Here is a 15,009-nt window from a genome sequence, read left to right on the forward strand (position 1 = left end):
TTGCGTATATTGAAGAATCCTTGCATTCCTGGGATAAACCCCACTTGATCATGGTGTATGATCCTTTTAATGTGCTGTTGGATTCTTTTTGCTAGTTTTTTGTTGAGGATTTTTGCATCTATGTTCAGCAGTGATACTGGCCTGTAGTTTTCTTTCTTTGTGACATCTTTGTCTGGTTTTGGTGTCAGGGTGATGGTGGCCTCGTAGAATGAGTTTGGGAGTGTTCCTCCCGCTGCTTTATTTTGGAAGAGTTTGAGAAGGATAGGTGTTAGCTCTTCTCTAAATGTTTGATAGAATTCACCTGTGAAACCATCTGGTCCTGGGCTTTTGTTTGTTGGAAGATTTTTAATCACAGTCCCAATTTCAGTGCTTGGGATTGGTCTGTTTATATTTTTTATTTCTTCCAAGTTCAGTCTCAGAAGGTTGTGCTTTTCTAAGAATTTGTCCCTTTCTTCTAGGTTGTCCATTTTATTGTCATAGAGTTGCTTGTAGTAATCTCTCATGATCCCTTGTATTTCTGCAGTGTCAGTTGTTACTCCTCCTTTTTCATTTCTAATTCTATTGATTTGACACTTCTCCCTTTTTTCCTTGATGATTCTGGCTAATGGTTTATCAATTTTGTTTATCTTTTAGTTTTATTGATCTTTGCTATCGTTTCCTTCATTTCTTTTTCATTTATTTCTGATCTGATCTTTATGATTTCTTTCCTTCTGCTAACTTTGGTGTTTTTTTGTTCTTCTCTCTATAATTGCTTTAGGCGCAAGGTGAGGTTGTTTATTTGAGATGTTTCTTGTTCCTTGAGGTTGGATTGTATTGCTATAAACTTCCCTATTAGAACTGTTTTGGGTTGTCGTGTTTTCATTGTCATTTGTTTCTAGGTATTTTTTGATTTCTTCTTTGATTTCTTCAGTGATCTCTTGGTTATTAAGTAGTATATTGTTTAGCCTCCCTGTGTTTGTATTTTTTACAGATTTTTTACTGGAATTGATATCTAGTCTCATAGAATTGTGTTCGGAAAAGATACTTGATATGATTTCAATTTTCTTAAATTTACCAAGGCTTGAGTTGTGACCCAAGATATGATCTGTCCTGGAGAATGTTCCATGAGCACTTGAGAAGAAAGTGTATTCTGTTGTTTTTGGATGGAATGTCCTATAAATATCAATTAAGTCCATCTTGTTTAATGTATCATTTAAAGCTTGTGTTTCCTTATTTATTTTCATTTTGGATGATCTGTCCATGGGTGAAAGTGGGGTGTTAAAGTCCCCTACTATGATTGTGTTACTGTTGATTTTCCCTTTTATGGCTGTTAGCATTTGCCTTATGTATTGAGGTGCTCCTACGTTCAGTGTATAAATATTTACAATTGTTATATCTTCTTCTTGGGTTGATCCCTTGATTATTATGTAGTGTCCTTCTTTGTCTCTTGTAATAGTCTTTATTTTAAAGTCCCTTTTTTCTGATATGAGAATTGCTACACCAGCTTTCTTTTGATTTCCATTTGCATGGAGTATCTTTTTCCATCCCCTTATTTTCAGTCTGTATGTGTCCCCAGGTCTGAAGTGGGTCTCTTATGGACAGCATATATACGGGTCTTGTTTCTGTATCCATTCACCCAGTCTATGTCTTTTGGTTGGAGCATTTAATCCATTTACATTTAAGGTAATTATCGATATGTATGTTCCTATTACCATTTTCTTAATTGTTTTGGGTTTGTTTTTGTAGGTCCTTTTCTTCTCTTGTGTTTCCCACTTAGAGAAGTTCCTTTGGCATTTGTTGTAGAGCTGGTTTGGTGGTGCTGAATTCTCTTAGCTTTTGCTTGTCTGTAAAGGTTTTAATTTCTCCATCGAATCGGAATGAGATCCTTGCTGGGTAGAGTAATCTTGGTTGTAGTTTCTTCCCTTTAATCATGTTAAATATGTCCTGCCACTTCCTTCTGGCTTGCAGAGTTTCTGCTGAGAGATCAGCTGTTAACCTTATGGGGATTCCCTTGTGTGTTATTTGTTGTTTTTCCCTTGCTGCTTTTAATATTTGTTCTTTGTATTTAATTTTTGATAGTTTGATTAATATGTGTCTTGGTGCGTTTCTCCTTGGATTTATCCTGTATGAGACTCTCTGTGCTTCCTGGACTTGATTAAATATTTCCTTTCCCATATTAGGGAAGTTTTCAACTATAATCTCTTCAAATATTTTTTCAGTCCCTTTCTTTTTCTCTTTTTCTTCTGCGACCACTATAATTCGAATGTTGGTGCGTTTAATTTTGCCCCAGAGGTCTCTGAGACTGTCGTCAATTCTTTTCATTCTTTTTTCTTTGTTCTGCTCTGCAATAGTTATTTCCACTATTTTATCTCCCAGGTCACTTATCTGTTCTTCTGCCTCAGTTGTTCTGCTATTGATTCCTTCTAGAGAATTTTTAATTTCATTTATTGTGTTGTTCATCATTGTTTGGTTGCTCTTTAGTTCTTCTAGGTCCTTGTTAAGCGTTTCTTGTATTTTCTCCATTTTATTTCCAGGATTTTGGATCATCTTTACTATCATTATTCTGAATTCTTTTTCAGATAGACTGCCTATGTCCTCTTCATTTGTTATGTCTGGTGGGTTTTTCCCTTGCTGCTCATCTGCTGTGTGTTTTTCTGTCTTCTCATTTTGCTTAACTTACTGTGTTTGGGGTCTCCTTTTCGCAGGCTGCAGGTTCGTAGTTCCCGTTGTTTTCGGTGTCTGCCCCCAGTGGCTAAGGTTGGTTCAGTGGGTTGTGTAGGCTTCCTGGTGGAGGGGACTGGTGCCTGTGTTCTGGTGGCTGAAGCTGGATCTTGTCTTTCTGGTGGGCAGGACCACGTCCGGTGGTGTGTTTTGGGGGTGTCTGTGACCTTATTATGATTTTAGGCAGCCCCTCTGCAATTGGGTGGGGTTGTGTTCCTGTCTTGCTAGTTGTTTGGCACAGGGTGTCCAGCACTGTAGCTTGCTGGTCGTTGAGTGGATCTGGGTGTTAGTGTTGAGATGGAGATCTCTGGGAGAGCTTTTGCCGTTTGCTATTACGCGGAGCCGGGAGGTCTCAGGTGGACCAATGTCCTGAACTTGGCTCTCCCAGCTCAGAGGCTCAGGCCTGACACTAAGCCACAACCCCAAGACCCCGTCAGCCACACGGGTCAAAAGAAAAAGGAGAAAGAAAGAAAGAGAGAAGGAGAGAGAGAGAGAGAGAGAGACAGAGACAGAGACAGAGAGAAAGAAAAGAAAAAAGTTATTAAAATAAAAAAGTTATTAAAAATAAAAAAATTAAAAAGCAATAAACAAAAAGGAAAGAAGAGAGCAACCAAACCAAAAAACAAATCCACGAATCATAACAAGCGTTAAAAACTATACTAAAAAAAAAAACAGAAAAGGGAAAGACAGAACCTTAGGACAAATGGTAAAAGCAAAGCTATACAGACAAAATCACACAAAGAAGCATACACATACACACTCACAAAAAGAGATAAAGGAAAAAAATATACATATATTGTTGCTCCCAAAGTCCACCTCCTCAATTTGGGATGATTCGTTGTCTATTCAGGTATTCCGCAGATGCAGGTACATCAGGTTGATTGTGGAGCTTTAATCCGCTGCTCCTGAGGCTGCTGGGAGAGATTTCCCTTTCTCTTCTTTGTTCGCACAGCTGCCGGGGCTCAGCTTTGGATTTGGCCCCGCCTCTGCGTGTTGGTCGCCGGAGGGCGTCTGTTCTTCGCTGAGACAGGACGGGGTTAAAGGAGCCGCTGATTCGGGGGTTCTAGCTCACTCAGGCCGGGGGGGAGGGAGGGGCACGGCGTGCGGGGCGGGCCTGCGGCGGCAGATGCCGGCGTGACGTTGCACCAGCCTGAGGCGCGCCGTGCGTTCTCCCGGGGAAGTTGTCCCTGGATCCCGGGACCCTGGCAGTGGCGGGCTGCACAGGCTCCCGGGAGGGGAGGTGTGGAGAGTGACCTGTGCTCGCACACAGGCTTCTTGGTGGCGGCAGCAGCCTTAGCGTCTCATGCCCGTCTCTGGTGTCCGCGCTGTTAGCCGCGGCTCAAGCCCGGCTCTGCAGCTCCTTTAAGCGGTGCTCTTAATCCCCTCTCCTCGTGCACCAGGAAACCAAGAGGTAAGAAAAAGTCTCTTGCCTCTTCGGCAGGTCCAGACTTTTCCCCAGACTCACTCCCGGCTAGCCGTGGCGCACTAGCCCCCTTCAGGCTGTGTTCTCGCCAACCCCAGTCCTCGCCCTGCGCTCCGACCGAAGCCCGAGCCTCAGCTCCCAGCCCCGCCCGCCCCGGCGGGTGAGCAGACAAGCCTCTCGGGCTGGTGAATGCCGGTCGGCACCGATCCTCTGTGCGGGAATCTCCCCACTTTGCCCTCCGCACCCCTGTGGCTGTGCTCTCCTCCACGACTCCGAAGCTCTCTCGCTCCGCCACCCACAGTCTCCGCCCACGAAGGGGCTTCTAGTGTGTGGAAACCTTTTCTCCTTCACGGCTCCCTCCCACTGGTGCAGGTCCCATCCCTATTCTTTTGTCTCTGTTTTTACTTTTGCCCTACCCAGGTACATGGGGAGTTTCTTGCCTTTTGAGAGGTCTGAGGTCTTCTGCCAGCGTTCAGTAGGTGTTCTGTAGGAGTTGTTCCACATGTAGATGTGTTTGTGATGTGTTTGTGGGGAGGAAGGTGATTTCCACGTCTCACTCCTCTGCCATCTTGAAGGTCTCTCCTGTAGAGTTTTTAAAATCACTGCTTTCTAAGTACTGCAGTCATCACAACTCTTCCCTTCTACACTGCCTTCCACTTTCTTCTGCGTCTTCCAGAAGAGCCAAAGGGCCAAGAACAGTGTCCACAGGCCTGTGCTTTTATGATAACTATATTTTTTCTGTCCTGTTACTAGGTTTGGTTCATAGTGATTTTAGAGTTATTTTGCCTGAATTCAATTGAAACCTCATTTCGAGAGGCACACACAGGGATTGAGTCTATACATTCATTAGCTATGCAAAAAAATAAATAAATAAAGGTGGAGGATTTCAGCACTTTATCTACGAATCATGCCCCTTAGCTCTTCAGGACTGTCAGGCTTCCCCCCGAAAAGCATTCCAGGGGTTGGAAGAGATTATGGTGGGCCCCATATAACACTCACTCAAGCCTTAGAACTTAAAAGAGTCTCTTCTCTGCTGACATGAAGCCAGGAGTGATGAGTAGATGGCACAACAGTCCATGGTGCCTGGGACGGTCCTTGAGCAGAGTTTGTGTCCTGTAAGAAATAGTGCAATTAAATTGGATGTGGTTCTTGAGGCCATGCCCCCATCAGGGCCTGTATCCTTCATCAGTTAAAATATTGAAAATAAAGGTGTGTTAGTTTGCAGGGCCGTTGTAACAAAGTACCACAGACTGGGGGAGCTTAGACAACAGAAATTTCTTCTCTCCCAGCTCTGGAGGCTGCAAGTCTGAGATCAAGGTGAGGGCAGAATTGGTTCCTTCCGAGGGCTGTGAGGGACAGTCTTCCCAGGCCCCTCTCCTTGGATTGTAGACGGTTGTATTCTCCCTGTGTTTTCACATTGTCTTCCCTTTACACAGGTCTCTGTTTCAAAATTCCCTTTTTTTTTAAAAAATAAGGACACCAATCATATTGGGTTAGGGCCCAGCCTAATAACCCCATTTTAAACTTCATTACTTCTAGAAAGACCCTGTCTCCTCATAAGGTCACGTTCTGAGCTACTGGGCGTTTGGGCTCCAACACATGAAGGGTTGCATGATGGAAACAGTTCAACCCACTGAAGTAGTTATTTGTATTCATTTGGAAAGATAAGCCATATCGTACTGAAGGAGTACAGTTTCTTATTTTTAGACAAATATAGAGGTACAGTTGGTTTCTCATTCTTCCACCTTCCACTGGTCTCTTTTTTTTTTTTTCCGTTATTTTTTTTCGGTACGCGGGCCTCTCATTGTTGTGGCCTCTCCCGTTGTGGAGCACAGGCTCCAGACACGCAGGCCCAGCGGCCACGGCTCACGGGCCCAGCCGCTCCGTGGCACGTGGGATCTTCCCAGACCGGGGCACGAACCCATGTCCCCTGCATCGGCAGGCAGACTCTGAACCACTGGGCCACCAGGGAAGCCCCCACTGGTCTCTCTTGCTTACCTCGGGGAGTGCAGGCACCAGGGCTGGGGCCAGGGTCAGCCGAGTGAGGCACAAAGTTGAAGGAGATGCCCCCTCTCAGTGCCGGCTGAGCACCTGCAGGAGGCTGAGGGCGGGGGTGGGGCACCTCCTTAAATCGTGGGCCCCAGGTGGGCGTCTCATTGGCCTCACACTCCATTTAGGAGACCACTGCCCAGAGCAGAGTCAGCCCTGTGCAGTACTTAGGGTAGGTTTTGCTGGTAAGGGACTGACATGCCTAATACCCACTCATCTAGAACAAGTGTGTCTCGTGATCAGCTCATTCAGTGAATGGATCCATTATGATGAGTTTGCTCAGAGCCATTTCATCTAAAATGTCCTCACTTAATGACTAGTTAGCTTGAAATTAAAAATTCGGTTTTAACATTAAGGACAAAGGGCCCTTATGAAAAACTGGCAATTTCTTTCTTGAGAATTGTTTTCCTCAAAGGTGCAAGATTTTATACAAGATCAGAATGCGTGCTTTCTTCCCCAAAATGATTATCACTGATTAAGTGCTTACTCTGCACACAGCACTGTGAGAGGTTTTGGAGGCATGGTTCAGTCTGATCCTCACAAAGGCCTTATGGAGTAGGCAGGGAAGATTAGCTACACAGTAGCTCTACTCAGGGACAAACCAGTTGCAATAGAGGCTGGCCAAATCTTGCGTCACACCTGTGTGAACGGCTGAACATCAATTTGGAGATGGTAATTGAGGGGATTTTCCCTCCTGACATCAAATAGGTGGCGTATTTTCCAGTACCATCAACCCGTCTTCCAACTCTCCAATACCAACTGAGTATCCTACAATTTGATTCAATTCTGAGAGTACCTGGAGTTAGCACCAGACACCACAGGCTAAAGGCTCAGTGCCACAAGACTGCCGCCCACTTCAGAGGCCAGCAGAAAGTGTCAGGTCCTCAGGTTACCCACCCTTCTGTCCACCTTGGCTTCAGAGTTGGGGGTTCCCACAATCCCCCCCTCCAGGGTTCAGTAATTTGCTAGAAGGAGTCACACAACTCAGGACACTGCTGTACTTACTGTTACAGGTTCTTATAAAGGATACAAATGAACAGACGGATGGAGGTTTGTAGGTCGAGGTCCAGAAGGGTCCCGAGCACAGGAGCGTCTGTCTCCGAGGAGTCAGGGGGGGACCACCCTCTTAGCACATGGATGTGCTCACCAACTTGGAAACTCTCCGAATCCTGTCGTTTCGGGGTTTTTATGAACATTTCATCACATAGGCAAGATCAATTATGAATTCAATCTCCAGCTCTTCCTCTCCCTCCAAAGGAAGCGGGTGGGGCTGAAAGTGCCAGGCCTCTCACCCAGGCTTGGTGGTTCTGAGACCATCCTGAAGCTTTCTAGGGGTTTGCCGAGAGTCACTTCATTGGAGCAAGACATGGTCCTGTCACACTTAGCACTCAGGAAATTTAAGAGCTCTGTGCCAGGAACTGCCAACAAAGGCCGAGTGTGTTTTTTATTCTCCCACGGTAATATCCCCATTCTACAGATGTGTGACCAAAGACCATAGAGAATAGAGTGACCTTTTCTAGGTTTCTGAGGAGGGAAACCGAACCTGGCTTCCATCTTCCATCTGACGCTGCACCTCTGCTTGGATGCACTACCCTCCATGAGAGCCCTGCCCCCATGCCTTCTAGGGTCTTCTCTTGCCCATCTCCCACTCCACACTGCCCTTGAGGGGCCTGGGAACCCAGAACTCCTGCCCAAACTGGCCTGAGCATCTTTCGGGCCTACACAGGCCTCTTTCCTGCAGTCCATCTCCTTGGGCCGGTCCTGTGTGTGCTTCTCTAGGCCTGAAGGATGGCCAGCATGGCCGTGTGGACTGGAGTGTCCTGATGACTGTGTGGGGACCTTGCAAACAGGCCAGAACTGGCTTGGGAAGAGAAGAGGGTTAGGGAGCGCCCGTTTCTATTCTTGCCCCAGCCATGCAGATATGCAGGTCTTCTCTTAACCATTTTTACAGTATTGCCTCTCCAATTACAAAATGCTTATTTTCCCTTTGGCCCTGTGCACCAGTCCACACTTGATGCGGTTATAGCTAAAGCAACCCAAATCAAATATGTGTTTCTGTGTAGTAAGCCATTGGCATTTGCAAAACAAGAACGAAGAAGGGAGCGTTTCATTTTTCAAGATACCCAGTAATAAAATAATACTGGATTGTGAAATCCAAAGTCATAAACATATACATTACCAAAGGAATTTATTGCAAGAAATAGGTAGTAAAAGGGTTTTTAGATAACATGGATTCAGGTTTTGCAAGGCTTCAAGGGCAAGTAAAATAGAAAATAGAAGAGGCTCCCACAGCGATATAAAAGCGTCACGTCATTCATCAATGACTGAATTTTTGAGAAATGCTCATTAGAAACACAAAAGTAAATTAGAAGTGCTCTTAAAAAATCCATAAAAACCCCTCAAATGGCAAAAAGAACAGACACCAAATGACTGCAGAAACAGTCAAGGGATTTGTGGAGGGAAGAGGCATGGGAAAGGAGGTAGAACTTTCATCCTTCTGGGCTTTAGGGACTTTGCTTCTTGGCTGGTCTGGTTTGGAGGATGGCAGCAGCATTCACACGCTCTGGTTAGTAAATCCCTTGAGTGGATGATGACCTGATGGTGGTGGTGGGTTAGGGTCATAGACTCTGGCTCCCTAAGGTGGAGGAGCTGGGAGGAATTTTTGTTCCCTGCCTTTCTGCCAGTGTACATGCCTCTTGTTCTTCAAGGCTTCTTGGTGGCATCGCCTTGATTCTCTGTATCACTCAGCTCTTTCCCTCCCCTAGGTATCATCCATGTCCCTCATCTGGCATTGCCACTGGCCGTCTGCTCTCAGGACCTCTGGGTATCTGTGTGAATTGTTTCCCCATCTCTATCCCTGGAGGGGTAGACAAGCGACAGTGCTGCATCTGGAATCTATTTATCCCCTTCCCCACAGTTTCATCTTTATGCGTTGAAAGTGCCCCAAACTTCCCCATACAAGACATGAGACATAAACAGTTGTTATTAGGTTTATGTCTTGCTTGGTTACAGATTGAATGGCCTTTGTAACTTCTGAGATGTTTCTATGGTCTTGGATATCCAGAATGTTGATTCCGTTTCATTATATTTGGAATCTCCAGCAGGCTGACAGGGTCCCACGATGTTAAGTGAGAACTCGGCTGTTCCTGAGAAGGGCTCTGAGAATCCCAGAGTCTTCTGGTTGGAGTTTCTCGGTTACTTTTCAGTTTCCAGACTCATTTTGAGGGTGGGATAAGGGTTTGAGATCATGTCTCTTAGATGGATGGAAATGGTTTGTTTGTGGGTTGGGATGAATTTCCTTTGAAATTTCTGTTGGAGTCTCCTTTTATCTCTCTAGCTAGGAAAGTTTTAAGGGGCATCTTGGTAACCCGGTTATTAAGAACGTATCGTGTATATTAGTAATTGACTGTCACAAAAATGCTGTGTAACAATATACCTCCAATCTCAGCGGTTTAAAACAAGTAGCATCTGTTCAGCTCATGAGCCTGTGGGTCGGCCATGTTGGCCTTGGCTGGGCAGTTCTGGTTCTGTAGTTTCCCTCACAAGCCTGGGGATGGGTGGTCTTTCAGATGGATGATCTAGAGTGGTCTGGGCTGGAGAGATTGGATGACTCGGCTTTGTCCACATGCCTCTCATCTCCAGCACACTAGCCTGGGTGTGTTCCCATGGAGCTGGAAAGTTACAAGTGCAGACACTTGATGCCTCTTGAGACTTGGGCTGTCTTGCTGTGTTCTGTTGAATGAAGCAAGTCCAATGGGCAGCCCAAAAACAAGGCTTGGGGAAGCGCACCCAACTTAGTGAGGGGAACCACAGTCACATGGCAAAAGGCAGGGACCCCGGGAGGAGTGGAGAATTGGAACCATCATTTAATCTACCATAGTGTGACAGGAAAATGTAAGCAAGTTAGTCTCCCTTCTCTGTGTATCTACAACACATGAAGGGTATTTTGATTATCTGTGTGTGTAATCAACTAGCCCCAAAATGAGTAGCTTCAAACAAGAACCCACTTGCTATTTCTCATAACCCTGTGGGTTGACTGGACTCAGCTGGACAGTAGTTCTCCTTTCTTGCTGTCAGCAGGGGCTGGAGTCATCTGAGAAACCACCATTCTGGAATGTCCAGGATGACTCCCTCGTGGGCCTGGCACGTGGTGCAGGTGTCAGCCGGACACCCACTTCAGGCCTCTGCCACGTGCTGCCCTGGGGCACAGGGACTGGGTTCCCAGAGGCAGGAAGGGAAAGCTTCTGGTTCTATGAAGTTCTGAGCTCAGGCCCCCAGAGCATCCCTTCTGCAGCGTTCTTTGGATCAGAGGCAGTCATTAACTCAGCTGGGCTTGGAGGGGAGGGGACAAGCTTGTGGTACGAGCAGCAGCGTGTGGGTGCAGGGGGGCAGCGACTGTGTGGGTTGGGTTACCCTAGAGAGGTGCTAAAACCTACAGAGAAAGCGGTCGTTCCTGAATGTGGGGTCCTGCGTGGGGGGACTTGCTTTTGTCAGGAAACCTCCAGGATGGACCTCTCTGGGCTGAATGACCCTAGGGGCAGAGTAGTCTTTTCCTGGGGTGACTTCTGCTGCCCTGAGGAGGCCGTCTCGGAGGAGTGGAAGGAATTACCCATCCACCCCGCTCCCAGAGGAGCCAGCTCTGAGAGACCTTTGTCCAGGCTGCCTGCCATCCTCTGTCCTCTCCCGTGTGCGCCAAGAGCGTGGGTGACCTTCAAGAGCTGCCCAATTCAATTTCAAGACAGTGCTTCATTCCTTGTGCATTTTTAGCAACTCTTATCCCCCAGAAGGACTTGCTTTAGACCTAGGGGGGAAATTGCCTACTTTCCAAGATCAAGACATTTGGCTATAGGAAAAAATAATGTCTAAGGTTCCAAGTTCGTCATCTTGGACAGCCAAGCTTCCCCTGATCTTGGGAGGACGCCGTGGAGCCACGTGGGGGACAGACCCACCCCACACACAGACCCGGAGGCGAAGACCTCCCGTGAGAAGCTCATCTACGTTGGAGGTGGATGTGTTTGCGCCTTGAGAGGGTCGGAAAGCCCAGAATACACATGTACTTGGGACTCGGCGAGTGCCCTGGCAGATCCCTGGAGTAATGTGTTACTTGAAAGTCAGCTTTTGTGTCTGTAGTCTTGTAATGAAGATGTGAATTTTTGTTTTGTGGTTTACTACTGCTAAGAGTCATAGGCCAGATTTACCAAGAAGAAAACACACAAAAATAATAGTTAATAAAAAAGTCATGGCCCCTAAAAATGTAAATTAGAAGAGGTATTTTCAGTGCCAGGAAACAACTGATGGCTAAGATCTACAGAGAACCAGAGTTGGATTGGGGAATGGTTCCTGGAGCGTGGAGCCCTGGGGGAGGGTCCCGAGGATGGGAGAGGTCCCCATAGGATCTAGCTATGGCCAGACCGTGGCCAAGACTGCAGGGAGCCTCAAGTGGATGGTGGGAAGGGTTGGGGGCAAAATGTCCCTACTCTTCTCTCTTCCCGCCTCGTGATCTCCAGGTGGTGTCATGTTGATCAAACTTGACGGGGGCCAGAAGGTGAAGGAGCCCAGCTGAGGTAGTCTGTAGGGGTCAGCCCTGGGTGGGGGCATGGGGCAGGGGTGGAGAACCTGCGATGGGGAGGGGCAGACAGACAAGAACCAGAACGCACTGGTGCAGAATCTGAAGAAAGGAAAATTTTGGATGAAGTGTTTCTCCCTAGAGTATGGGCACCTTAATATTTCATTCATTTAAGTTTAAATTAAATTTTCAAATGAATTAAAGTATCTTCAAAATACAGGGTGAAACCTGTTAATTATGTCAAACCAAAGTTTCTTATGGGCTTTGGAGTGAGGCCAGTCTGACTTGAATCCTGGCTCTGTTGCTTGAGAATCAGGTGATCATGGACAAATTAGCCACCTCCCTGGGTGTCCACATCCCCGACCAGATGATGGGAATGTGAGCTTTCAGAGTGGTGGTCAGGGTTAAATGAGAAATGCGTGTGGAGCCCTTAGCCCCAGGGCTGCCACTTAAGCGCTCGATGACCGGTATCTGTGCTTTTTATTAAGTGCTTAATTATGAGGCTTACCGAGGTGTAGATGGCATTAGTTTCAGTAGAAAGTTCAAAACTCCAGTTCTCTCAATATAATAGAAAATATCATTTTGGATGTCTCATTTCTTCCTTTAAATGATCACTCGTAGATGCTACCCTTGTAAAATGATGTGCATGAACTGAATTTGACTTGGGTTTGATGGGACTTGTCATACTAGGGTTTTGGGGACTAAAAGTAAGTGATATTCCCAACAGGAGAGAACTGGGTTTTCTCGTCACTTCATTTACTATGCATATCTAAAGGCAAATGTTTAGTGCAGAGCTGGGGTTATTTTACCATTGGTGTGTTGTGTTCAGTCCTAATGGAAAACCAAACAAAGAAACCTGGTCGTTTATTACTATTTGTGTTGCCCCTTTGTGTCTTCTAGCTGCCTCAGGTTCTGAACAGATGGTAACCGTGCTGGCCTCCTGAAGGACATGATTCAGACTGTCCCAGACCCGGCAGCTCATATCAAGGTAGGTTCTAGCTCGGCCAGGAAGCTGCCCTGGCTTCCTCCTTGGCTGGACGTTTGCAGATGCCTGCCCACCTGTCAGCGAATGTAAGGGTCAGCCAACCACAGCCGTGGGCCAGACCCCGTCCACCACCTGTCTTTATTCAGCCCATGAGCTAAGAAAATGCTTTTAAGTTTTTAAATGGTTGAAAAAAAATCAAAAGAAGAAGAATATTTCATAGTGCATGTAAATTATAGGAAATTTAGACTTCATTGTCCAGAAGGAGAGTTTTCCTGGGCTGCAGCCACACACTCATTTCCATGCTGTCTAGGGCTGCTTTCACACCGTCATGGCAGAATTGAGTCCTTCCAGCAAAGAACGTAGGGTGGCAAAGCCGACGATATTTACTATCTGGTTCTTTGCAGAAAAAGATTGCTGACCCCTGAGTTAACATTGAAAACCACATCCAAATCCTCTAACTTCTGTTCTACGTTCAACTCCTTTACACTTCCTGGGGTTACCTAGGGAGAGACGAGAGGGTTTCCAGTGCTCAGCCGTGTCGTTTTATCTGGGCGTGCTGACGCTTCAGCAGCTTGTCACCCCACACCTGCCCCGCCTGCTCACTGGCAGCTCTTCCTGGAGCTCTGGAGGTGAGAGAACAACAGGGAAGTGAGACTCCAGCCAAAGCAAGTCCCTGAGAGGAAGCCGGCCCATTCCTTTCAATACTCCGCGTACACATGGTTATAGCCACCGGGAGAAACGAAGTGATGGTTTTCATATACTTGACCCAAATAAAAGTTACAGAAAAAGTTGGGGCTTGAGCTACATGATCCAGATAGGCTGTCTACACCTGTGCTGATTGGTCCAGCTGTCTACATTGGCCCGACTCACTCACTACCTTGCCAGTTCTTGGCTTCCCCCATATAAATTCATTTTCCCAAATGGTCTCATCGGTTTTACTAATTTTTACTCTTTACCTAAAACATTTATTGAAAATGGAAAGTGGCTTATAAAGGAGAGGAAAGTTTATGGTATTGAAATATTTATCTTTTTTTTTTGGACTAAAATATAAAACGCCCTCCAAAATGACACGTGCACACACACATTGACACACACACATGCTTTTCAAAAGCAGTATATTTGAGAAAGTGTTATGTACCATGTACAACTCACATTCATACGTGTTTAATTTCTTTGAAAGTGGAATTAGAAGTAATAAGAGTTTAAATGCATTTTCTGACCTTTGTGGGTGTTACTGCAAGTGTCAGAGATGCGGGGAGTCCCGGGGTGTGGAGCTTTCTGAATGTCATCCAGGGACGGACAGGAGCAGATCCTCTGGGTTGACACTGTCATTTGATTTCTGTGTGATAACTGATTGGGGCATGGACATTATGTCTACAAAAATGCAAGTGGGAAAACTCCTGTGGATGTGATAAGGTCTCTTCAGAAATATCTGGAATGTGTTTGGTGAGTGTGTTTGTGCCACACACTGAGTGGGGGAGGGGACTTTTTTCTTTTAGCCTCTGTTGACCATGAAGCTGCAGGATGCAAAGAAAAGCTCTCAGGGAAAGAAGTTGATATAAGAAATATCTTCTGTAGTTCAGAGTATGAGCGACAGCAACTGAAATCCACTTTGACTGGCATTTTATTCATAACCAACCAGAAGGAAAAGATGAATTCAGCAAGAAATTATTGCAGATTTTTAAAAGTTAATTCATCAAGTGCACACAGACACATCTGAGAAACATGATCTCTGAAAAAGTGTTTAGTAGAAATGTTCTGTATTTGATCTCAGGAATGAGCTATGTTTTTAGCTCTGATTTATTACCCTCACATTGGTTAACGTAAATATAACTGACAGATAATTTTAAGAAATGGAACCCTGAGAGTTTCTTAAAAAACAAATTTCAACTAAAATTGCTTCTGTGTCTTTTGAAGATGATTTGGTAATTTAGAGTTGCATATACTAATAGCTGATGTTGGCTTTGAGGCAGAGAGAATTGCATTAAAGACATTTGTTTCCTTGGTAAATCTATCAAATTCCACCTATTGCAATTTGAATAATTATTCCTGGACTTCCTTGTTTTTTTGTTTATGAAATTGGTGTCCTTGACAACAGTCAGGAAAATAGGTTGCCTTCCACTGTTCCCTTAAAATACCCAATTTGGGGAATTTATTCAGTAAAATTTTCTATGCTGAGAAGTTTCTGGTTGTGGGCTGAGGAATGCAGCTCTTATTTCTGGGAGAGGAAGTTCTTATAAATGACACGTGACAGGTTCCACTTGCTATGTTAATGTAGATAGTGGA

At 45.6% G+C, this 15,009-nt stretch overlaps 1 protein-coding gene across 1 annotated transcript in view; it reads left to right on the top strand.

Annotated features, from left to right (window-relative positions):
• ERG (ETS transcription factor ERG) overlaps window positions 1–15,009 on the top strand; it is a 286,020-nt gene that overhangs the window by 82,731 nt on the left and 188,280 nt on the right. Inside the window, exon 3 of the mRNA XM_070045389.1 lies at window positions 12,639–12,726. Within this exon, the coding sequence (XP_069901490.1) occupies window positions 12,688–12,726 (39 nt within the window). The 5' untranslated portion in view covers window positions 12,639–12,687. The remainder of the gene's footprint in view (window positions 1–12,638; window positions 12,727–15,009) is intronic.

This window comes from Globicephala melas, chromosome 4 (assembly GCF_963455315.2).
Source record: "Globicephala melas chromosome 4, mGloMel1.2, whole genome shotgun sequence".
Taxonomy (NCBI): domain Eukaryota; kingdom Metazoa; phylum Chordata; class Mammalia; order Artiodactyla; family Delphinidae; genus Globicephala; species Globicephala melas.